Here is a 27299-nt window from a genome sequence, read left to right as displayed (position 1 = left end):
AAATTTAGATAACTTACATTTGTTTATTATAAGCTTTATTTGAGTTAAAGATAGAAAACAATATACTTTTATTTGCAAGTTAATAATGCAAGTTGTTATGGCAATCTAAAATAGTTTACAGTAACTTTATATTATACTTCATCATATCCTTTTAGACATTATATATATGTAAGGAATAAAGCTAACCATTTATGAAGTTTAACTATAATCAGAAAATTTTCTTCAAAAAAAAATAATTTCCTTAAGTGTGCTGCTAGGTATAAAGCTCCTAATTGCTAAAATACTTAAATTAAGTGCATGAACCCAAGTCGTTAACTAAAAATAAGAGCATATCTGTTTAAAAAAGTGCTACAGAAGGTGGTGCACAAAAAACATGCACTTATACATACTTTCCAAAAGGACGTAAACTGTACTTTTAGGCACTGCAGTCTCTTCAAATTTTCTGTACCAACAATATATAGCAGGACTTGTGATGTCCAGATGCTACTGCAGGAAGATGACTAAGGCAACCACGTGCAGAAAGCTTGTGCAGAGAGAATATTATAAAGATAGCATTCCGGAAGTAAAGGCTTGCAATGATAGTAGTTTGATACCTGAAAGGCTTGGAGTGTCTTCCTGTGATTAAAAAATTAAAATCTAATAATGCCACTGGAGTCATATACTTGGTACTTTATGTATAGAATTGTCACCTTTAAAATGACTTAAAATTTGTAAACAGGCAGACATTTCATTTCTGTGCTATGTTATAGAGTGACTGTGGCTTCTGTAACAACTAGCTGATCAATTGTGAGAGCCAATTACGTCTAAACCCTAGTATAAAATGGACACATTGTAAATATGGAATGTTTAACATAGATATTAGACTTCAAAAATGACAGTATTCAAAAATTCCCCAAGTTTTATCATATTGCATAGCTGAAAATTCATCTAAGTATAAAAGTGTTCTGTTCGTTCAAGCAGAATTTTGATCCAGTTTCCTTCAATTTGCTTCTTTCATACTGTATAGTGGATCCACAAGTTTATTGTGCACATGCATTAAACCTTAAAGAAAAAAAGCACAGTTCTAGTTGTAGTTCTGATTTTGAACTATATCTCATTTAGAAAACAAAAGATTTCATATTAAAATACAAGTATACTGGCTCCCATCTAGTACAAAGTAGTTAAATTTATTGGAAAAATGCAAATAGAAATGTTTCAGAATGTTTAGTTTTAACTACCTAGCATATATCAATTTAGTTGAAACCATGTATCTGGAATGGGTACAGGTTCTTTGTGAGTAACCAGAAGTAGGGGCAGTTCTTGTCTTTAGAACTTCCTTCAGTATGACAAAATAACAAATTTGAATACTAATTACATCTAAAAGTCTGTTGAGTTTGACCCTCTGCCAGTTAATCTAACAGACTCCAACAAGGGGCTCAGAACTGTTGTTACATTAGTTCTCTAATATATTACCCTACCTATTCATCTGGCAAATTATTTTCCACTATTTTGACATGTGTATTTACAATAGGTGTTAATTACAAGCCACAAAGAGAGGTTTACTGAAACAATAAGATAACCTAAATATCAATTTGCAAGTAAATTTAAATTTCATCTTATAATTGGTATGCTTGTAAACTGTCCTTAATTTTATTAAAGGTTCTTGGGAAATATATTCCAGTTATTCATGTCTTAATGCACATGTATCATATTTGGGGAAATAAACTGTCCCAATTAATGAACTAAAGATTTTATATTGTGCAGGTTAAAGAAATCAGTTAAATTTACCAGGTTGTTAAGAACATGGAGGCTGGGGAAAGGGACTCATAATGTGGTTTTCTTAGGAAATGGGATTACTGGATCGAGGAGACAGGGTACTTGTTAGTAAGAAGGTGTACTTTGTCAGAAGGGCTGCAAAAGCACTCTAAAATCCAAACTGTGAAGACCCACTTTTAAGAGATAAGCAAAGGGACATGCAGAGAACACTTAAGTATACATGTAGTAGGAGAAAAACCAGGAGTGGAACAGTCTTAAAAGGAGAGAGAAATATTCACTCGTGAAATTGAAAGAGAGAATGCTAATTAACTCAACAGCTCACTTCAGTGTCTAATCAGCACCTCAAACTTGTTAAAAACATCCAGACCCATTTTCCCCTTCTAAACCATTTCTTTAAAAATATTGTATATGGTGTTACCCTCTGAGGAGCTGCTAAAGCCAGACAACTGAAATTCACTGTTGATTTTTTTCTCTTTTTAAATTCAGCAGCAAGACTGGTGGGCACTACTTTCAAAATACTGATATATCCCAAATTAGCTACACTTCATCTCCACAGCACTGCCCTTAGTCGAAGCCACTTTCATCTCTAATCTGATTACCAACTAAGCACCCTACTTTCATCACTTCCCATTGTCCAGTTTTTCTAAAAACAAGCTAGATTATACCATTTCCCAACTTAAAATTCTCCAATTGCTCTTGTCACTTAGAATATAATTTAGATTTTATTCTGTTGTCTTCGTTTATCCTTCTGATTTCATGTCCTCCCCACTCTCCCCCTTTTGTGTTACACTCAACCCTGGCTTTGTTGCTATTACCTCAGAAAGGCTAAGCTTGGTTATAGTACAGGGTCCTTATATTTGCTGTCTCATTCAGCCTGGAATGCTCTTCTCCCTGAGCAAAGCATGATAATCTCCTTTTGGCTTTCTGGGTCTCAGCCCAAATGTCACCTTATAATGAATTACTATTTCACTTTCTTTAGAGCAATTTTCACTCTTAGAAAATGTTTTTCCTACCATGTCTCCAACTAGAATCTGAGGTCCAGGACCTTAAATTTACTGCTCTAAGTCCTGGGTCTATAAAGGTCATGATACATGTTGGAAGCTCAAGAAACATTTACTTTAAAAAATCTGTGAAGATTCAGTGAGATGGTCTCTGGAAGCTTTTTTTAAATTTAAAATGAATCTAGAACATATATTGTTTAAAAGGAGGCAGGAGAAAAGGAGGGAGCAGAGACCAAGATTCTGTAGTTGAAGGTTCTGAAGACAGAAAACTATCAAGGGCACTGGCAGAATGGCTAGACATGAAAGGAAAGGATGCTTTACGATTAGGATAAATTTAAAATCTTGGAGGTAGGACTGTGGAGGGACTGAAGTTAAGCCTTCCGTGCAGCTGGAGGGACAGAAGGGTCAATAGGTTAAAATAAGTAATGGGAAGAGTTTGAAGAAAGCAGAACAAGGAGCACAGCTAACCCAGGAAATGAAAGAATTATGTATAAAAAGTACCAAACTAAGCATAAAGGCACTTGATCGGTTCTGCCTCCACCTCAGGTATATGGCAGCCATTTATCCATTTGGCCTTATTTATAAAATGGAGTAACCTCAGCTCAAAAATTTAAAAAAGAAAGCAATGTACTCAACATAGTGCATAAAATCTTATAATGATGTTTGGTATATATGTCTGAGATAATGTAATCTCTGATACTTGAATGTTTCTACAGTGACAGTTCCATAAAGTTATATATAACCCTCCCTTCCATGCTTACCAGTGCAGACAAAAAGCCTGTGATAAAAACCCATGAGTATGTGGACAAACCAACAAATACTTCATTCATTAGACTGTTTTATGCAAACTATCTCCGAGGCTGGATTTGAAGCACACTGATTTATTGGCATTTGTTCTTTGCTCAAAAAATGTTAATACATAAGAATATTTTTCTCAGGGCTAATAACCCCTCCCCCCAATACCCTTTTGAAAGGCCACTGATATGCAAGCCCTCATTTGCCTTTTCACTCTTAATTTTGTTTTTAAAGTATAAGCTAGCCCCATTTTATCGGTATACTTTGTTCTCTATTAAGAGGAACTTTTTCTGCGACTGTGTTAGCTCATCCTTATGCCTGTGCTATTGATTATGGCATTCTCTTCAAATCTAAGTGTTACCATCTTCTACAGCTCTCAGTCCCATCAGCTCCATTCAAGTTTTCATCAACTACTATATAACTATAAAAATCTCTCCCTTAACATCCCTTGGACTTCACAGTGATTTACATAATTTAGCACTTAAACTGAAATGGTATCAATGTCATGTGTCATCCATCTACCTGCCCAACTACCTAGAATTTACCAAGTGTCTCCAGTGTACTAGGTAGGTACCCTTTGAGATGCTCAACTATTGCAATGAACCAAAACTGAAGTCCCTACCGTTATGGAGCTACATTTTATTTTCTCGAATCACTTAGTGAGCCAGTTTTATGAAGAATGCCAACTACTTTCAGGCAGGGATACTTGTACTTCTTTCGGGTATAACAACACATGAGACAATGTACTTGAAGGCACTGTAACCCATGTTTCTTGGCTGATGACATTAACTGGAAAATATAGTTTACATTTACCAAAAATAAACATTAAAGGGTAATTTTTTTATACTGTAAAAGGTATCTGCTAATGAAAAATATTTACCAGATAATTATCTCTAAATAGAACCAATCTTATTTAAAACAATATTTAACTGAAAAGTTTAACAACCAGTATGTATAAAGCAGCAAAATGGAAATTGGAGAGACCCAAGAGAGGGGACAACAAAGACAATGGTAATCTCAGCCATGTGCTTTAGAAGATATACCTCTTCCAGAGTATCAGCTCTTTGAGGATCATTCTACTTGATATAATTCATCTATCATTCACTTAAAGCTTTGATCATGGAAAGAATACATTAGAGGTTAAAAACACACAACTTAAAACATCAGGATAAACATTAAAAATCCAACTCCTTTGTAAAGTTTTTTAAAAACTAAACACTGGCTATAACTTGTACATAACATAAAGCTAGTTCCAAACTAAAAAGAATCTTGGAAATTTTAGTACTTGCTTTCTGAATAAAATAAATCAAGAGTTTACTATGACTAAAGGTAAAAACTGACAACGTTCTATACAAGAATGTGATAAAAATAAATAACTGCTACTTAAATCATAAACAGAAGTAAATTCTAATGAGTATTGATAAAAATGCATAGACTTTCTGATGTTGCTTGAAGAAGAAAAGTTAAATATAATAGATTTTATAGTTTGGTTCAATCTGAATTCATTCAGCCTCTATCAAGCTATTGGAGCTATTGGAGTAGGGCCTAAAAAGGATAAAACAAAAAGAATTTTCACCATGATGATGATGTCTTGAAAATATATTATCTCAGGACATAAAACATAGGTTTTATTTTTTTAAAAACAAAAAACTAGAATAAAACAAATTATTAAAATGTTTTCCTGTGATTTACTTATATCTTTCAAAAGATATATACTGAAATAAACTTCCATATGCTAATGATTTTTATTGTTTTAGATGTAGTTAACCTAGACTTCAAGAGCTAAATAATTAGAACCCTTTAAGATTCCTGTTGACACTTTTAAAGGGATGGCAGAAGAAAGAGTAGTGATGTGAATGGTGTTCGAAGAATTACAGATTATAACTAAGGGATTCATTTCCTCCAGTATATCTTGCAGTGATACAATAATAAGGATATGACAAATACATAAAACTACATTTATAACATGTATAAATTTAAGAAGCCATTCTACCTAATATCAAAATATCTTACTGTAAGATGAGGTCTATATATATAGCCCAGAACAATATTGCAAATCCATTCTTCTCCATATTGAAGGAGGCATCCTGACAGAGGCTGATGTCCTGAATCTCTTCAGAAATATATACAGCTCCAATGGAAAATAATTTCTAAGTGACTTTAACATCCCTACTAAGCCTGTTAATTCACCTATAGATGGGATTATAAGAGTACCCATGTCATAGAATTATGAGATTTAAGTAAATCAGTAAGTATAATATGCTTAGAATAGCACCTGGTCATATAACTATTGGCTATTATTAAATGTTTACTTCACTAAAATGTAAAAATTTTCTGATAAAAACCAAACTGACAAAAATCAGACAAGTAAAGGAGTTTATCTGGGGATTACTGGTGCTAGAAAGTGGCAATGTTAAATGAATCTCCTCAAAACTGTTATTAAAATATGTGGATAGGGCTTCCCTGGTGGCGCAGTGGTTGAGAGTCTGCCTGCCGATGCAGGGGACACGGGTTCGTGCCCCGGTCTGGGAAGATCCCACATGCCGCGGAGCAGCTAGGCCCGTGAGCCGTGGCCACTGGGCCTGCGTGCCCGGAGCCTGTGCTCCGCAACGGGAGAGGCCACAACAGTGAGAGGCTCACGTACCCCACGCCCCCCACACACACATCTGGATAATGAAAATTCCTTCTATTAACTTTTTCAAGGAATATAATGTTTGTGATGAAACCTGGACTACATGGAAATAGATGGGTAAAACGCCATCTAAGAGCTCTGTCTTATTCACAACCCATAACTGAGCTATTCTCTGCTTTTATCTGTCAAATTACTAACAAGCTAACAACTTTCAGTTTAATTTGGTATATTTGTGACTTGGTAAAAAACTGGTAATTTAACTGATAAAAATATAAATGACTGGAAGTAATCTAAGTGCTTAACACTAAGGAAACCTTTAACACCTTTTATTAAAGAGATTTAAAACGTATTTTCATTCATATAGTATCAGTAGTACACTTATTACATACTTTGTGAATTACTGAACTATATATATGACTAATTACATAATATTTTCATATCAGCTATATAAATACAGGTGCTTTGTAAAGAGTACCTATTTATACAGCTTGTTTATGTGTGTGTATTTATATGTGGAGTTGACTCAAGCAGGGAATGGCTTCTAAACTGAGTGTATTCAAAACTGTCCCTGAAAATCTCTTAAACACCTATCACAGCAAGTGTATATGGTTTTATATATATATATATATATAGATATACACACGTGTGTGTGTGTGTGTGTGTGTGTGTGTATGGTATGGTAAAGTTTAAAAATTACTGAACTAGACTGTAGGAAGAAGCAAAAGGAAGATAAATATGCAGAAGTCTGGGCAAACTCCTGCTTACTTGCAGAGTTTATTCCATACTGTTTGACATTTAGCAAAATTTATTGTGAAGATTAAATGAGATAGTGGGCAACCCATCTTATCCCCTGATTTCATTCTAAACATAGCTGAGAGGTTAGGGTGGGACAGGTAAACAACGAAAAAATTAGAAAGGACATATATACATTTCCTTTGGGGCTATTTAATATTGTATATTCAATATGAAAGTAAAATATTTAATTTTGGATTTCAAGAAACATCTTGTTTACTGAAAATATTGACTGAAGAGGTTTTCTTCAAGAAAAAACATTAGGAAATTACTTTGAAAGCTAGTATTATCTGAAGTGAGACATTTCTAATCCTCAGAACAGTGCCAGTTTTCAATAGGCCACAATGCAGAATGTAACTCCCCAGTCATACTAAGTTTTAATTGTCATCTACAATGGAATATTCTCCCAGTCTGCTTTTGAAATTTCAGTGCTCACCTTTAAAGTATTTCACAGTTTTTACTCTTAATTCTAAAGTAGCATCTTCATCACATACAAAAATAGTTCGGGGATGTTGCTGGAAAGCTGAAACAGTCCACATGTGATTGACTCCTTCTTCTATTGCTTTGTAGAGAGCAAATGCCTTGTGTGCACCTGTTATGAGGATCATTACCTGAAAAATCGTGAACATTACCTGTCAGTTCTTAAAACATGTTCCAAATGACTAAGAAGCTCTATTTTTTTAAAACAAAGAATTTAGCACCAATATTTTTCTGAGGGTTAAAATAAAAATAAACAGCTCCATATTTCTTCATAGTTCAAGGTATTTATTTCTGCTCTTTAAGGTAACAGGCAGGCACAAAGTGTATCTCTACTACTGGCTGAACAAAGTAAAATAGTGTCTTGTAATGGAGTATTATTGAATATACCATAATGCCTATGATAATTAACACATTAAATACTGATGTGCAAGAAGAGACCTGGGAGAATGAAGAAAAAGAAACAAAAGGGCTGTTTTGCAACAGCAGAGTTACAGATCAACAAAGAATTTATATAACCAGGAATGATATATCAAATTGCTCTAGTCCAGATAAGCAATAGATATTACTTTGGAAAAGCAAAAGACTCTGAAATAAGGTATTTTAAAAGTAATCTAGAGAAATGAGCCTAAAGATTGTTTCACTGAACGGGTGCTATCTAAAGCTCTTTTGGAACAAAACTAGATTTAAAGAAGGGTTCAGAATCTACTTAAATGCAGGAACTGTCCTTTAAACACACATAACTAAGACCATCCTTAGGTACAGAAAATCCAAGGTCTTTGTCCCAGATCCCTGATAGCCTATGAGATAAGTCAAAGAACATGTGCAAATGTGAGTGAGTGTATACAGGTGTCTGAATGAATCTTTTCTTTAACATTTTTAGCAGAAAATCAATCCTGTTTTTACAAGTTAAACAGTTTATGTATTGTAATAAATCTTTAAACATGTTTTTTTCCTCATAATTAAAAAAAATATGAATGTTAAAGTGGTTGTAATTCTAAAATATCTGTAACAACATAAAAATTCTGTATTTCACATTTTATAACCAGACCTTCTAAAACAGGAAATTAAAGATTAATGAACCAGATATTACTGTATTTCTTTTATCAAGATTCATTACTTTTCATTTTGAAGCTACATTTGATTAATGAATGAAATAAGATATGTATGAATTCTTACTGTTTTTATTGATACTTCTTGTTCTTAAGTATAGAGATCTAGGCTCAGTGAAGAATTAATATGCCATCACCTATAATTAAAAGCATTTTTTAAAAATTAGCAATGCTTGATATAATAAGGTAAGCACAGCACTGATTAATGGGTCTATTAGTTTTCCTTACTGGAAATTAATATTTTTTTCTTAAGACTGATACGTGTTACAGAGGAGTTTGAAAAAAAAAAAACCAAAATATTCAAGTTCTTTGCTCCACCCTGTCTTCTAATTCAGAATCTTTGGGATTAGGACCCAAGAATCAGGGTCCCTTAAGTGATTAGTATGCAATCTGGCAGAAGTCCTTATACTAGCACTTGAAAAGGCTTTTTAAAACTATTTTAACACACACTACATTAAATGAGAATATGTAGTGATTGCTGCATGATGGATATTTTCTGAAGTTTATTTCAGGAGTTTTAAAATGTGATTTGGTGGTTTCAAAGTTAAACACTGAACTTAAGCACTTTTCGTGAATTATTCTCTCATTTAACTACCCACATCAACAGCGTGAGATAAATACTATTCTTACTCATATTTTACAGATAAGGAATGAGGCACAGATATTCTGTAACTTGCCCAAGGTCTTGGTAAGGCTACTATATAAACAAGAGGTCTGCTTCCAGCATCCATATCCTTAACAACTACAATAAGACATATATAACCTTTAATTGAGAATTAAGAAGAAATATCTGAAAAATCAGAAATTGAAGAAAATCCCTCTTGGAATATAATTTGACTTTGATAATACATGATTATTTCTACTCTATCTGCTCCACTATTCTCAAGGAGAGTATTTCTTGTATTGTGAAAAAGCTTAAGAGTACCCCTATCTGAAACCAAATCTTAAGGATAAGCAGAAAAGAAAAGGGGGCATTTCAGACAGTTATGGGGTGGTCAATAAAAAGCTAGAAATTTGGTAAGGCTGAGCATAGGGAAATGAAATGGCTGAAAACTGAATTTTGATAATACAGAGCATTTTATGCCAAAGAGGCTAGATATCATCTTGTGATGAAGCAGCAAGGAATCAGAGACTCTTCATTACATGCATGAGTAATAACTATGTTTTTGGAAAAAGAAAATTCAGGCTGTAATAGAGAACAGGAAAGGTAAAGAATGGAGATAGCCATGATTTAGGATGCGTTTGCAATAATCCTTACAAAACTGATATAGACCAGAAGTAAGGCAGCTCCGATGGATTTATCTCTGTTCCAATGGAGGGCTGGATCCTTATTTATCTCTAAGTTAAATGGTGGAATGTGGTGATTGGTTAGATGTGAAGAAGCTGAGAATGACACACGTTTCAAGTTCAGATAATTTTCATGGAGGGTGTTGCTATTCACCAAGGGAGGGAGACAATTTTGGTAGAAAGATGAATTTAAATTTTGAACAGTTTAAGTATAAGGAGTCAATTGGAAATATGAAATCTGTAGCTTCAGAAAAAGAACTGGCTAAAGATATGTACTGGTAGTTATCACTGTATTGAGCATAGTTGACCTTTTTAGAATAGTACTAAATCTACCAAGAACAGGGTTCCAAAGTGTGACTGCTATTGATGTGTTAATTAAAAAAAACCAAAAACACGCACACAAAAAGGTCACTGCCCAGAAGTATGCGTAGTGAATATGCAGTGCTAGGAGATGACCCCCTAGGTAACAACAACATTCAAAAGGCAGATGGAGGAAGAAGAGCCAGGGAAGCATACTGAGAAAGAATGGTCAGAAAGAAAAAAGAATAATGGTAGAGGTTTATGACGGAAGAAATAGTCCATAGGAATAAATGATGAAAAGAAGCCCAGTAGGATAAGACCTGTAGAAAAGATGATGGTCTTAACAATTAAAAACTTATCACTGGTGACTTCTGTGACATTCAGTAAGTCAACAAAATCAAAAGAAGATTTTTAAGCTTACTGGTTTTTCCTTATGTCATCGCAAGAATAAACATTCAAATTATTATAATTATATGTAATAAGCAATTCTAAAGATGCTACAGTAATTAAAAACAATTTGTGTCTTTTCTTTTGAAATTACCTTTAAAATATAAAGTATTATCTTTAAATATATCTCAGTAAAAACAAACTTTAATCCTTTGAGGGTAAATGTGGCTTTCGTCAAACAGCCAGAATTCAATAAAAATCAGATCTGGTGGTTCAGGTAGACAGCCAAGCTGTGGATAGAACCAACTTTGTCCAAAATGAATTATGGGCAAAAGTAATTCATTCAAACTATTCTCAACAGTTACTGAATACCTATTATGTGACAGGCAGTGTACTGTGCTAGATATACATGACTCATAACACTTGGAGATTATAAACTAATGAGGAAGGGTATTAAACAACGAAACATACAGAAACAATTATAAACTGCAAAAAGTACTATAAACAAAAACTGTGGTAAAAGAAAAGAAAATAATTTTGATTATAAGAATTACAGTCAGAAAATGGAACTCTGAAAGCTGAAAACAGGTGCCATTTTAGCTAAGCAAGGGCTAGAGAAGTAGAATATTTCACAATTAATTAACATCAATGTAAGGCCTCAAAGCAAGGAAGGAGTGAAAATTGAGGGCAGGGACTTGTGTGGTTCATTACCTAGTGGACAATTCCCAAGTCTTAAGAAACCTGTAATAACTTCTGGGTTGTCACTTCCAGGGTCTGTACAGAAGGTCCTCATTATCTGAGTTGCCAAAGTATGAAAATTCTTATTGATGCACTGACCACTTAAAAGATTTGTCTCCCATTCAAACCTACTTTCCACTCAACAGTGACATCTGTCCCACACATGGATTTAAATTTTAAATATATTTGCAGTTATTGAAAATGACACTGAAGAACAGCTCACATCACAGTTAAAACCACTGGCAGATGAAAATGTGTACACATGAAGCCCATTAAAATTGAAGATAAAAGAAAGTCATTAAGTATAATCATGTGATACTTGTTTCAAAAGAATGCTATGAAAAATCTAGCAAGACAATACCCAAGACAACGGAAACAACCCAAGTGTCCATCAACAGAAGATTGGTTTAAGATGTGGTGCACACACACACAATGGAATATTACTCAGCCATAACAAAGATTTGACATACTGCCATTTGCAGCAACATGGATGGACCTAAAGAATATCATACTAAGTGAAGTAAGTCATACAGAAAAAAACAATACTATATGCTATCACTTATATGTGGAGTCTAAAAAACAATACAAGTTAATCTATATAAAACAAAAAAACTCACAGACACAGAAACTAATGGCTACCAACAGGAAAGGGGTAAGTTAGGAGTATGGGACTAAAAGATACAAATTACTATATGTAAAACAGATAAGTAACAAGGATTTACTATATAGCACAGGGAACTATTCAATATCTTGTAATAACCTATAATGAAAAATAATCTGAAAAAAATATATATAACTGAATCACTCTGCTGCACACTGGAAACTAACACAGTATTGTAAATCAACTATAATAAAGCACTAAAGTCCTTGGGAAAACTACTAGATAATAAAAGTTTTGCCATAATTTTCTTTACAGTCATGCTGGGAATGAATACTGTGAGGTGAATAGCATCATATAATTTTGTTGGAAAAGTCAAAAGAAAAATCAATGTTTGAATAATTCTGTTAATTCTAAGAATTAGCATAAGAGTTGCACTGTAACCTTAATTTTCTTATATGTAAGAAATCGTTTTGCATAACTTTCAGTTTCATATTTTAGAACTAAGGTTGCTCTAATTTTTTTTCAATTTATCTACTATGAAATTTCAGTCTTTAGAAGGTCTTTTTTCATAAACCAATTATCGTTAGATGTAAAACTCCATTTTGAATGACAGTTCTATTTGTGCATTCAAGTCTAGATATATTTACATTAAGATCAGTTACTCATTCACCATACCTTGTCTGTACTCTTTCCTCTGGACCTGTCCAATCCTGCTGCCAGAAAGGAATGGAGTTTTGGGTTTCCATATAATTTAACCACTTATAATCATGAGCTGACTATAATTTGGTCTGTTATTCTCAGGGCAGGAAATGACAGCCCAATTAAAAACTAAAAAATTTGAGTCTACTGTTCAGAACTCTTGCCGCCTTAAACATACTGAATTTAGAACAGATCCAGCCCTAAAGGGGTTCTTTTCCCACTGGAAACCAACTGAGCTATCCTCCTACAGTCAAGAATCACATTACACTAAATTATCCTAAGCCTCCAAAAGCAGTTTAATGTTAATTATGACTGCATCTTTGTTGCAACAGTCCTTTCACAAGACTATATGATCAGTGTGATTTTAGGACCTCAAACTGTGAAACAAGAAGAGGCAAGTAAAGCAGTACCCCAAAAGAGATGGTGCCTAATTTTTAGTTTCCAGCTCCAAAGACTTAATTTACTTGAATTCTAAACATGGCAATGAGCCTGAAAGAAATTACTGAAAGCTAGACAACAATTTATACTGCAAATAGGATTGACCCAAAATAGCACTTATTTGACACCACAATTTCTCCAAAGTCTATAGACATTAAAGGAAAAACATAAAAGAACATTTAATTCTTACTTCTCTAGCATCCATCACTGTCCCCACACCAACTGTTAGAGCCATAGTTGGCACTTTTGATAAATCTCCATCAAAATATTTAGCATTTGCCAAAATGGTGTCCATTGCTAGAGTCTTTACTCTTGTCCTTGATACTAAACTGGATCCTGGCTCATTGAAAGCAATATGACCATCTGGACCAATTCCTTTCAAAAGAAATACATATACACACACATATATACATAAGTAAATAAGGTTTCTCAAAGTTCAACATGATTTAAAGACCAAAGAAATAGTCATAAACACGCTTACCTTGTTTTATTTGATAGCTGAATTTCTAACGCTGCAGTAAAAGATTTGTTCCTGTATTTGATTCAACAAGTATTTCAATGTTTTCCATATGCTTAGCATTGAGCTAGCATGATTCTAACAGCAAAATTATCACTTTATAATACTACTTTATAAAGCAATTTCACATGCATCCTCTCAACAACACATATATTTAACAATCTTGTGATATAGTCAGATTAACCATATCTATTTACCTCATCTCCCCTTTTTTTTAAGCTCAAAAGGCAACTTTGATGCTCAAGGATAATATATGATTTGTTCAAGGTAAATAATTTAGTAAATACTAAGACAAAACTCAAATCTAAATCTTCTGATTCCTAACCCAGTGGTCTTTATATTCACACTTTAACTTGCTTGGTTCTAGTCTAGATGGGGCAGTTAACTACTGGACCTCCCTGTAGTATAGTTTCCTCACTTATAAAAATGTTTAGATTGGACAAGATATTATCTAAGGCAGTAGTTTTCTTCAAACTTTTTTGACTGCAACCTACTGCAAGAAATACATTTGACACTGCAATCTAGTACACATATAAATACAATTAAAACAAGAATTGCATGAAATACCCTTACGAGGAGCCATTCAAGCTACTTTTGATTACATTTTGTTTCATTAACAAAACATACAAAGGGAAATGGTGGATGTGACTGACCATATTGATTTCATGCCCTAATAATGTGTGACAACCACAATTTGAAAACTCTGCTTTAAGGAGATCTACTGCCAGCTGAAATATTCTAGGACTGCCTCTCAAATATAGATAAGAATATGACATTTCTTATTTGAAGGAAATTGGAGGTAAATCTTTTCATAAAGTCAAGAATCTTTCTATGGCTTAAGTAAATCAAGTTTTATATACATAGACCCTACTTGCTAGTCAGATTTCTGGCAAGTTCAATCAAAAAAATAAACCCACAAATTCTCTGGGTCAAAATACCAGTTATACTTATATTCTGCATATTTAATGATATATAGGTGTATCTTATTGGCTCTTAACACACAATTCTAACAACTTTTTCCCAGGCTACAACAAAGTAAAATATGACAAAGAGTAACCTGGTTTTGAATGAAGAAGGAAGAACTGAAAACCTTAGGAAGCAAATATGAACTACCAAAGCACAATAATCTAGGAATTTGTAACAATATAGGATTAATTTTTAATCTAGTACGTAAAGCCAGACCTATATGTGGTTAATATGTATGGTTTGTTTCCACTATTAAGTATATATATATGCTTGTCTATTTTAAATCACAGATATGCATCTCTCTCTAGATTTGTAAAACTGTTCTGCTTTTCCTCTTAAGTATACAACTGCCTAAATATTTTTATTTATATTTCTCTATGGAGGAAAGGATGGAACCAGGGAAATAAAAGAGTTCCAGAAAAAATAGGAGGTCCTCAAAGATCAGTATTAGTGGTCTCATCGGTGATTTGGGTCACACAAAAGTGTACAGCAAAGCTGAAATTATCAGGAATGGTTCATGATGGAGAAGGGTCAATACATTCCCTTACTATCAGTAACTATCAAAAATTGAGCTTTTCCTGATATAAAATTATATTTTTAAAATGTTCAGAATGTTTTACAAAGCCTTATAAAATTTTCTGAAAAATAATCATGAACTCTAAACACCATGGTTAATTCAGTCTTTAATTGTAGACTAAGATATCAACACCTTTTTTTTGTTTTTTAATTTATTTTATTTTTGGCTGTGTTGGGTCTTCATTGCTGTGCACGGGCTTTCTCTAGTTGCGGCGAGCAGGAGCTCTCTTCATTGCGGTGCGCAGCCTTCTTACTGCGGTGGCTTCTCTTGTTGCTGAGCACAGGCTCTAGGTGTGAGGGCTTCAGTAGTTGTGCGTAGGCTCAGTAGTTGTGGCATGCAGGCTCCAGAGCACAGGCTCAGTAGTTGTGGCACACAGGCTTAACTGCTCCACGGCATGTGGGATCTTTCCGGACCAGGGCTCGAACCCATGTCCCCTGCATTGGCAGGTGGATTCTTAACCACTGCACCCCAGGGAAGCCCGAGATATCAACACCTTTATGAAACATCCCTAAAACCTCTGAGTCTGGATTGTGTGTCTTTCCTGTGTCTATAGTTCTGTGGGCTAGAAGGTAAACTTCATGAGAGTAGACTTTCTCTTCTTCATAACTGTATCCTTACTATTTAGAATACATGACACACAGGAGGCCCTCAATAAATAACGGCTGAATAAATGAATGGATGGTTGGTATTGTTCAGAATGTTCAGTACAGTTTTTGCCCCCTTCTACCCTGCTCTGCTCCCCTCACAACAGGGGCTAGACCAGTCATAACAACCTATATCTCATATCGTTTAGGCAGAACTGTTGTGATCTAAGGACAAGTACTTAGGCCAGGCTGAAACAATCAGAATTTCTCTCTATAAATCTGAAACTTGACCAGCAACACAGAAAGAAAGAAGCCATTTAGAGCTGAGGCATTTGATGACAGCACTGCAGGAGAGGATCAGGTGAGTCCCTGCTTCAGTTGATCTGAGGCTCCTGGTTCTTGTTCTTTTAAAGACTTGTTTCCAACTCTGATATCAATTCTGTGAGTTACCCCAGAATTATTCCAATAAATTCACTTTTGATCTCATTAGTAGACTACATTTACTTGCAAATCAAAGAATCTAATCATGTAACCAAAGTAGAGGGTTAAAAATTTCCCCAGCGTCTTATTTTTACCTTTTAAACACAAATTATCTTAAGATAATTTTAAAGTTAATAATGCTTTTAGAGTCTATTTATAGATTTTCATGTTTGTGTACTTTATTGCTGGGTATGGATCATGAATTGCATGATACACCTTATTCCTTCTCCCAACAATTCTGTCATCAGATGGAGAACTTCTGAGTATGTATTTCCTCCTTTCTCCTTTCTATAGAGGGAAGGGAACTCTTGCTCCATTTCCCAGGAGTGAGCAATCGTGGATTAATACTCTGGAGCTCTTCTCTGGTCTTACTATTTCCAATTCAGAGGGGAGGAGTAGGAAACCCCATTCTGGCCTCAAGCCCAACCTGCAATCTCTAATCCAACTTTACCTTTAATAAAGCTGATATTTTGATCCCATTTGGCTCAGTTCTTAGTGTTTTTATTAACCAAACCCTGGAACAAAAGAAGGGTAAGTGGTAAGACCCAGATACCAAGCCTCATCTTGAATATCCAAATGATAACAACCTAGATCAACAAAGGTGAAGAATCAAATGAGATTCTTTCATAAGACAGATCCAATAATAGGGTATCCCAAACAGGAAAAAGTTCAGAGAAAATGTAATAAGCCAACCCTCCGTTCCCTATACACAATTATATGTCCCTTCGATAATAAATATAAACTGTCCGACCCTGGATTAGCCCACGACTACAATGAAGGTGTTAATGGAAGAGGAAAGGAAATCCTGTTAAATTTTTTTGCAAGGGGAGAACTACAGGAAGTTTAAGACAAAAATTGGTTAAAAAACAAAATAAAGTTCTTTTTAGTAGTAGGAGTCAGTGATGAACATAAATTATTATGATTATGCTCCATTAGTTTCAAAGGTAGAACTAAGGTGGGTTATTGTGAGGAAATGCACTGAAAAACTTTAGCTACAAAGAAACAAGAAGTGGCTTAAAGCTATGGGGAAAGAAGAAAGTTTACTATAAATCTCTGAAAAGGGAGATTAAACCTTAAACATTACATTAAGCTAAAACATTTTCTGGAAAGTAGGCAAAAGGACAAAATGGAGTTAAAGAGTTCTTATCAGTTTTTTTTCCCCCAAGTAAATTCTACTTCCTGGCATTGAGACCCCAAGGGATTTGTCACAAGAATCCTTATATAAGGTCAATAAGTTAACAGGAAAAAATAAGTCCTCAAATAAAGAAGTAAAAAAATACTATTTATGTTATCCATTCAGCCACTTTTAATACTAAAGTTTTAATAATTGCCATATCTTTTTGTATAATGGTTATATGAGTGAAAATATTTCTTGATATAACTAAGATCAACAGTTTAGGTATATTATTTTACAGTAATTCTACTTGATTTCGGTAGAGTTTAGAAAATCTAAAGAATGCACGGGTAGTGCACTCCTTAAACATTTTCAAATATATACTGCCTTGGCCTTGATATTGGTAGGCGCAAACGGTAATTATCTCAGAATTGAGCAATACGGACAAAACTGGAATGCAAATGTTTTCCAGGAATAGCGAAGTAATATTAGCAAGTTTTATTTAAAAAATAGATACTTTCTATTTTGAAAAGCAAACTAGTCTAACTTGGATTCTTGCTCAGATAAAAAAACTATCCTGTCTATTTAAGAAAGTAATTGATATTAGTTCTGCTAGGTAGAGATAACAATTTCCTCAAAGAGAAAAACTTCAGTCTTGCTGGATACCCTTAGAGGTAAATCAGTAAAAGAGCAGGACATTCAATGAACTAAGGAAAAATTACTTCAGAAACTACACCTCAGAGACAGAGTGGAGTAACACTTAATGGATTACCAACTACATACCAAGCACTGCACAAGGCATTTTATACATGTTATAATGTGGTTAATTCTCATCAATTCTGAAATGGTTAATATAATCCTGTTTTACAAATAGCTTAATTATATTGAATTAGTACACTGAACTAATTTACTGAAATCAATAAATTTCCTAAGATCTTACAGATAGTAAGTGGCCAAAACAGGATGCTAATTTTTGTCTGACAATAAAACCCAATTTTCTCCAAAGGCAACCAAACACCTCAACAATACCTGGCCACCTCAACCATAAATTAACCTTAGTACAGGTCTATTGAAGACCTAATTCATATAATTTTGAGCAGTCTTCTAATAAATTAATTGTAAGATATACCTGGATCTAATGGATATATCTATCTCTATATATCTAATGTTAATTTAGAGCTTTAGTATGTTTAGTTGAATACTAAAGAATCTGGCAAAAAACAATTTTGGTTTCAGTTTAGATGATGTACTATTCATATGCTTCATACTGATGGCAGAAAACCGTATTGTCATTACAAAGGAAGAGATTCTTTCACCTCTTCAATGGTAGATCATGAACACACAATATACATACACATATGTATGTTTTTGTGTGCATGTATATATATAAATTTCAAGTGGAAATTAGTTAATTAAACATTTACTTTAGAGTTTATTAAGACAATTATACAGCTTAATTCATATTAACTAAAGGCTGATGATAAAAATCTTACATTCTTAACTCATTTCTTAGTGAAATTAAGCAATTTGAATGATCAGTAGAGAAATGTTAAAATCCACCTGTTCCACATGCAGACTTTCAGAGATTTAACGCTGTAATTTGATAAGAAAGCTGGGTTGGGGTTTTAAAGAAACAGTAAAAGAATAAGAGTATCACTGAGGAAAAGAAACATCACTCGTTTTCTAAGATGTGGTAAACTATCAGTTCTAAAGAGGTAATTAGGCAGGGATTAGGACCTATTTCTCAAGCCATAATTTAAACAATCCCCACTTGCAACTTTAAGATTATTTTTTGATGAAAATAAAGTAAAATAGAAATCAATAGCTGAATGAATGGGTATTACAGACAGTCACAGATGTTCTTTATATTACATGAAGGTAAGTTTTGTTTTTTTTTAAAGCACCTAATCCAAATATTAATAAATGATTAATGACAAAATGTTTTACGTACCTCCAACAAAAAGATCAATTCCTCCAGCTTCTTTTATTTTCTTTTCAAATGCATCGCATTCTGCTTGTAAATCTGTAGCATTCCCATCAAGGATATGAGCATTATTAGGATCTATATCAATATGCTTAAAAAAGTTATTCCACATATAAGAATGGTAGCTTTCAGGATGATTTCTGGGAAGTCCTAAATACAGAGTTAATAAATAAAAATGTAACTATTTCCAGAAATAAATCTAAAGTTTACTTTTCTGATTAAGCCATAAATGCTACTTAAAATATGTAACATTTCTATACCATATTCAATTTAAAAGCATTTTTATATGGAATATATGCTTATTATGTGCCAGGCATTACTTTAATCACTGTACATTTATGTATTGACTCAATTAATGTGTACAGTGTCTATGGAAATAACTATTATCAATCTCACTTTATAGATGAACAGAAACACAGAAAAGTAACTTTCCCAGGGTCACAGAGCTCACAAAGGGGCTGGAGCACAGAAGTCTAGTTCATGTGCATGTAATCACTATATTCCCCTTCTAAAATACAAAATTTTAACCAATAAAACTGATTTATGTGTTAAATTCAACATAAATTAAATGGCCACACAACTGAAGTCTTGATCTGCATTCTTCCTCTGTTATTCCTATTTACATGCAAGGTATACTAAATTACAACAGTTCTTTGACAATGACTCAGGCAACCGTTAAAAATGTGTACCTATAAAATTTTAATTTTAACACAGAGTTTATATGTATCACTGATCTTTCTAGTTAAGCAAGGTCACAATCAATAAATTATAAAAGCTTCAAGGCTACAAATAGCCTTATATTTAAAAAATATTTTACTAATTACTTTTACATACATATTAATTCATTTATCCCCACAACAACACTGGTTTTAACTTTGCCTTAAGAAAAAAAGAAAAAGAGAAAAAGAGAGAATGAGAAATGTGAATGAATTGGATCAAAGTCGATGGAGCCAGGACTGGTAAGTGGCATAGCTGAAGACGAATGCAAATCTTCTCATTTCTAGTCTCACGGTCCTTCTACTATGTCATGCCTGTCATTACAAAAATAGTTTTTTTTATATAAACTCCCAACCCCACTACAAGGTAATACATTATACTCTAGAAATATATTCATATTACATTCAAAACAAATTTAAATAATGTTAATATTCTCAATATATTAATTTTATTTAAAATATAACATGTCCAAATAATATATTCAAATAATATAGCTTACCTACATATTCATCCATGTTAAAGGTCTTCACATATTTAAAAGAAAGGTCTCCATTCTTGTGATATTCTATTAGTTTTTTATAACATCCTAAAGGTGTACTCCCTAAAACAGATAAAGATTCCATTTTCTAACGTAACTTGTAAATCTAATTTAAAAAAAAGTTTATATTAACCTTATTCTCTTCTTAATAGTATTTTATATTTCTAATTTATTAGGCAAACAATTATCAATTTAAATACACATTCAGTTAACCAATATATGTTGAATTCGTCTCTCTACAAGGTAACCTAAAATTTTAGTAAACTAGAATTTGCTGAATAAAGCTGGGAATCTGTCAGCAGAAATTATAGCTTGGAAAATTATTCTTGTGTCGTTGGTTATTTGGAATTAATGGTGTATATTCCAGGATTAGAAACTTCTAGAGAGCACATGTGAATTAGAAGAAAAATAAACGTCCCACCTTTAGAGAAAAAACTATTTAGAGAGGGATTTGTAGCATAAATGATACATAAATAGGTCAAGTATTGACCATTCAATGAAATCAAAAGGGAAACCAGAGCTGAATTTAAACACTGCCTCTACTTTCAAAATAGAAAGTGACAAGGATTGAGTGAGGAGGCTTATCCTTTAAGTTTTTAACTGGAGCTCCTGTTTCTCATTTTGTGTTATTTTCAGCATATATCAGCTAAAATGTATAAAGTAAAATGATTTCTAGGAAATGGGATCTTGGCTTTGGATACTTCATCTGAGTTCTTAATGTTATTGTTTTATAAATGTGATTCTTTTATGTTTTATAAAATTAAGATCTGCTTGATAGTGCTCCATGAAACGACACAATAAAGATAAACGAATTTAGCCACTTGAGGATGGCCTCCCTTTGTGTTTTAAATTTGCTGTATTTTTTCATTTTAACTACAAATTCGAAGACTAGATTGACTACATTCTTACAACAAGCAACCTGGCCCACACAATCCTGGTCAGAGTATTGGTTTCTAGTCCACCCACCATCACAAAACAAAATAAAACACCCAAACACAAAATTTCTCAAGAGGCAGGGAGAAGTATGGCAGAACTAAGCAGTCTCTGGCCAAAAAAAAAAAACACCAGAAAAACAAAAAAACAACAAATACAAAAAAAATCTAGAGTAGTAAAAAAAACTGACTCTCATTTAAGATGACAGAATAATAGAAGTGGCTAAATATCATACAGGTTCACAGAACAGAAGACTAATACGTTTTCTTAAAGTTAAGCACATATATTGTTTTAAATTGTCATTAATAATTTAAAATTTATGTGGTCAAACTTTACAATTCCTTCTCAAAGAACTACAGCCCACTAACATGAAACCTGGATAAAAGATGGATAAGTATGCTTTTCTTTCTCCTTTTCTAGAAGCATAACAAATTTTCTGTGTGTATCTTTCAGTGTCAAGAGAATAGTTATAGGACTCCCTCCGTAATTTAAGGACATATGAATATAAAAAGAAGTTGTCACAATAGTGATAAAAAACACATTCGTTTTCTACTTTTTAATCAAAGTGGCTGAATAGAAAACAATCAATGGAAGATATGGTACACGGTGAACTGGTAAAAGAAACTTCATTTTAATATATTTGCTTTGCAATACTCATTTACTAACATAACTAATTTAGCAAGTGCTTACTATGATTCAAATAAAACAAAGATTATGACTGTTTCTACCCTAAAAGAACTCACAGAATACAGATAGACAAGTACAAAGTAACTATAACACAAGGAAAAATATAAATAACCTATAAGAAGTCTGGGGCAGTATAGTGAATCAAAGAAGAAAACACTATAGTCTTGCTTGTGGGAGGAAGGATGAAAGATGGCATTTCAACTGAGTCTCTGAAGAAGTGAAATTCCCATAATCAAAGAATGGGTTAAGTTGTAATTGAAAATAGAAAAAAGATGGGGGAGGAGGTTCAGAGATGACACTTGTATGCCTACCATGTGCTAGATGCTATGCTGGTGTTTCATACATTAGCAAATGTAAATCTCACAAGTTTGGGAAATTGGCATTATCTTTCCCATTTTGAAGGTGGAAGAATTGGGGTAAAAAAATTAAGGAATGTGCCAAATATCACACACATGGCAGTGAAGCCATATATTCAAGAGATTCTCATAAAGTTCTTATTATACAGTATGCTAGCAACATGAGTGAAAGTAAAGCCAGCAAGTTTAGGCCTGTTCTTTGAACTACAAGCAATGTAACCTGCCTACCCTGATTCAGTGTAGAGGAATAGTGGGAATAAGTCTGGGAGGCAGGCTGGGCCCACAGCATGCAGGCCCTTAAATGTCAAGCTTGTCAACATCACTTCAATAAATATATTACTGAACAGGGCTTCCCTGGTGGTGCAGTGGTTAAGAATCTGCCTGCCAATGCAGGGGACACGGGTACAAGCCCTGGTCCGGGAAGATCCCACATGCTGCGGAACAACTAAGCCGGTGCGCCACAACTACTGAGCCTGCACTCTGGAGCCTGTGAGCCACAACTACTGAAGCCTGTGCGCCTAGAACCCGTGCTCCGCAACAACAGAAGCCACCGCAGTGATAAGCCTGCACATCACAACCAAGAGTAGCCCCCACTCGCCACGACTAGAGAAAGCCCACACGCAGCAGCGAAGACCCAACACAGCCAAAAATAAATAAATAAATAAAATTTTTTAAAAAAGATATATACTGAACAGATATTCCCCAGAATTGTGCTTGGTGGGGTGTAATTAGGCATGATTAACACTCTCATTGGTCAATGAAGGAGAAAAGTAGAAAATGTTAACAAAGGTTTTCCAGAGATATACCCTTAGCAGAGGTATTATTAGGCAGTAATACTATCCAAAATAAAGCAGAAGAATTGTATATCAAAATACACAAAAACATGTTTAGCACTGCTGGCGTTTATGGCTCTGAAGCCTTTCTGCTCCCATACTCAAATTACTGTTTATTTCTTCATAATTAAGACAAAGTGATTAAGGCAGCTAGTCTGAGCATGGCCCGGTTTACAGAAGGCAAACTGATACAGAGGCCATGTTCAACCACTGGGGCTCACATATCAGAACTGTGGGTGCTGAGGGGGCCCATTTCTGGTGTGCACAATTAAAAAAAATTCCTTTGCCATTCTTACCAACACCTACTGCCATGGACCGAAAAACAAAAAGCAAAACAACAAACAAACAAAAAATCAACTTGGTGAGCTAATAGTATCTTTCATGGAAATTATGCAAGTGAAAAACAATTATGATTGTAGCTTTTCTATAGTTGACATGTATGGGGGGAGGAGCAAAAGGAAAAAATACTGTTTAAATAAAACACACTTAAGAGAACCTTAAATTTACATAGTGTTTACAGTATACAAGGGACTTGCTCTTATTTGAGCTTCAAAACAGCATTGTAAACTATTAATTTCCTTATCTTCCTTAAAAGTAAGAAAAACAAGATTATGGTGTAGAATAAATGCCCTTCAGTCACCAAGAAAGTAGCAGCTCTGATTCCAGGTCCAAAACTCTTTCCTATGTAAGTCAACAATATCAAATAAAGTACCATGTATCAGTGACACTACCTGGTTATTTTTTAAGAAAAACCTTAACCGAGAACGAAATCCAATAAAGTGTATAATTAATGCTTATGTTCATTCTGTCATGAAGACATACCTGTCTTCAATTTTTCACCTGTAATACTTCTAAAATAGAAAATAATCACAGAAATAGCAAAGGGCTAATAAGCTAATATGAGGCATATGAGGTAAAATTAAGAGGCAGTAGTACATATTTAAGGTACCTCTTAATGATCAATGAGAAGGCTAATCTCCCAAGAAATTGCATGAATAGTGAAAGCAACATCCCTAAATACAAACAAAAGACTACTAGAAAAAGGTACAAAAAATATCATGACATGACCTGAGCTATATTTCCTTTTCAATTCTGGAGTGGTAGGTGAGACAGAATTTTAACAAATAGTAATGAAACTTAGGTACCAGATATGTCTGTATCTATATATTTGACTTGATATCCTAATATGTTAAATCAGTGATATGACAAGAAATAAACAGGAAACATATTTTACTAAGAAAAAGCCTTCAATCCCACAACCTTGAGTACCTAATATGGAAAAAAATGGTGCATTACCTGTTGGCAAACCCAGTGTAAAATATCTGTCCTGTCCAGGTCTGAATTGAATGATGCGATTACAGATGTATTTGGCTGCCCATTCACTAGCCAAGTCATAGTTATCAAGAATTACAAGCCTCATTATGGTGATGCACAGCTTCCAGGACAAGAAGTTCAAACCTGAGAAAATTCCATTGTAGAGCACTTTAAGTAATTTACAGTCAAACAGAAGTAAAATACATTGATGACTTTAAAAAGGACAGTACTTAAGAAAGACATGCATGTATACAAATACAATCTGTACTTTTAAAATAGTAATAATGGCTGTTCTCTTTTGAACGAACTTTGAGTTCTGGGCAGTGGGCTAGGTCATTTAAGTACAAATATTAATTCTTACAACAACCTTCTGAAGTACATACAACATCCAGTTTTAGATGAGTAGAGGGACTGAAACAATTTGACTGAGTTCACACAGTTACTAAGTCACAAAGCTGAAATTTATATCAAGGCAAATTTACCATAAAGACATCACACTGCACTATCTCTACAGGTATACTATATAAAGCAACATAAAACAAATCTAAAGGCAAACAAAGCAGCACTCATTTATTGATTGCAAATTAATGGTAGTAGTGATTACTCAGCATCTTTTGGGTTACTTACTAAAATCCAGAACTCTCCCTATGAATGATGTAATAACCAAACCTCCCTTCTGTATAAAAGTGATACCTGCACTTTAAAAATTTTCAATCAATACAGAAAGATACAAAAAAGTTAAAAAAAAAAAATCGACCCAAATCCTGCCACTCCGGAATAATGCTCATTAATATTTGGTATACATCATTCCAGGTATCTATCTAATGCACACATATAAATAGGATGTATAGAAATAATTTCTAACAATGGGATCATACTAGACATGCTATTTTTAACAAAAAGCATAACGAATTGAATTCTTTCTGCATTAAACAGAAGCAAAAGAAAAAGTGAACTAAAGAAACTGCTCATCTCTGGGGGAAAAAATTCTTCACAAAAAGCAATTTCAGTTCCTAAAAAAATATTCTAAGGTTAAGAAAAAATATTATACATATATTAAGAGATCAGCATCATTTCAAAACTATATGATTCCATTTTAGACAACGTGGATTGACCTATTACCATGAAAGATGTGAAAATCGCATTTTTACACTTCCTCCCACCCCGATTTCTGTAAGATGTATTATTTTATACTGCCAAGATTTATAAAATTTACAATGTGTTCTACAACCATAATTCCCAGATTTTAATTCTTAGTTTTATACTTAAATGGATTTGTTACTCACACCAATCCTTTCACAAATGGCTTCAGCAGTCCTGAATTCTGTACCCACAAACCATACATAAAGAAGTCAAAATCTTTACATTAGTGGGAGTAGGAGATCTTATTACAATGAAAACACTGAATCTAAATATGTCCTTAAGAACATGATGATTTAGATTCTGGCATAACAAAAACTTACGATCACCATGATCTAGAGTTATGGCACAATAACAAGAGATAAATATCATTTACAGACAATAATTTACACAGTAAGTCATGAATTCAGTCCAACAGATGGACTTGGCCTCCATTTAAATTCATTAATAATCTAATGGCAGAAACAATTTCAAAGTTACACCAAAGAATCAGAAACATTTCCTGGCTGTTTTAACCATCAAGAGATATACTTATCTCTAATAAGAATATTCAGCAAAATGACTACTGATAAAAAGAGAAAAAAAAAAAACCCTGTAAGGTGAGGAGGAGGAATGGCATTAGAGCTTTCCAAGTGTCTTCTGTGTTTTGGGGCATGCTATTTCTTTTCTCAGTTCAACACACTTGTGAGGGAGGGCCTATTAAATGCCAAGCACTAAGCTCTGTAGACACAAAAATGTCAAAAACAAGGATCCTACTACTATCAAAGGGCTTAGACTCAATAGTCTCTGAAGAAGAACTTATCCTCATTTTTCAGATAAAGAAAACTGCAACTCACAAGTTTATTACTGATGTTATAAAGCTATTAAGTGGTGGAGGGCCTATCTGACTGAAAGATACATGCTTCCCAAAAGTGCCTTATAAGGAAGAATCACTTAGGATGCCTGTTAAAAAGATTCCCCGGACCTTTCCCTGGACACGGTGTTTCAGAAGATATGAAATGGGGTCCACGGAATCTGCACTTTTACAAATATCACAGGTGATTCTTACAATCAGGACACATTTGGAAAATAACATCATACAAGATGACTTCATTGCACAGAGGTTCAAGTAAGCCTCTCAGACCAAGTACAGGCACGTTTTGCTGTCTTAAACTCTTCCGCGAGTCTACAGTTCAGTTCCAAAAGTCCCAAATGAATCACCTCACCCAGAGAAAAGTAGAATGCCACATGTGTTCAGATTTTTAAATGTGTCTTTTTCCAGTTTTTGCCAATCCTCACACATCTGAACTGCTGCTGCGGTCGACCATTCTCTGACATCTTGACCCGACAGCACTCAAAAAATGACACAGCACCACCCCTGCCCTCATCTTCCTCTGGTGCTGATTCATTTTGGGTGTGCGTCCCTTGGACAAAGAGCTGCCAAACACAAACCTCAGAACTTTAAAGCTGGATGGGAACTTCTAGACGATTTGGGATACACAGCTATTTTAGAATCTGTACTAGAATCTGGAATCTAGGCTTACAGAATCGCTGCTCTGTGCTTTT

The 27299-nt window shown here is 34.0% G+C and overlaps 1 protein-coding gene across 2 annotated transcripts in view; it reads right to left on the bottom strand.

The window, feature by feature from the left end:
- GNPDA2 (glucosamine-6-phosphate deaminase 2) overlaps positions 1-27299 on the bottom strand; it is a 27783-nt gene continuing 484 nt past the window's right edge. Inside the window, exons 1-6 of one of the 2 annotated variants that reach the window (XM_007450297.1) lie at positions 24597-24755; positions 20453-20554; positions 19204-19386; positions 13205-13389; positions 7412-7586; positions 1-1041 (exon numbers count right to left, since the gene is read on the bottom strand). In XM_007450297.1, the coding sequence (XP_007450359.1) occupies positions 980-1041; positions 7412-7586; positions 13205-13389; positions 19204-19386; positions 20453-20554; positions 24597-24720 (831 nt within the window). In that variant the 5' untranslated portion in view covers positions 24721-24755 and the 3' untranslated portion in view covers positions 1-979. Of the gene's footprint in view, positions 1042-7411; positions 7587-13204; positions 13390-19203; positions 19387-20452; positions 20555-24596; positions 24756-27299 lie in introns of those variants that run through there. The other variant, XM_007450298.1, reaches the window with a different exon arrangement.

The sequence above is a fragment of the Lipotes vexillifer genome, unplaced genomic scaffold, assembly GCF_000442215.2.
Source record: "Lipotes vexillifer unplaced genomic scaffold, Lipotes_vexillifer_v1.1 scaffold1187, whole genome shotgun sequence".
Lineage (NCBI taxonomy): Eukaryota > Metazoa > Chordata > Mammalia > Artiodactyla > Lipotidae > Lipotes > Lipotes vexillifer.
The sequence above is the reverse complement of the archived record's forward strand: the minus strand, read 5'-3'. Positions and strand labels throughout refer to the sequence as shown.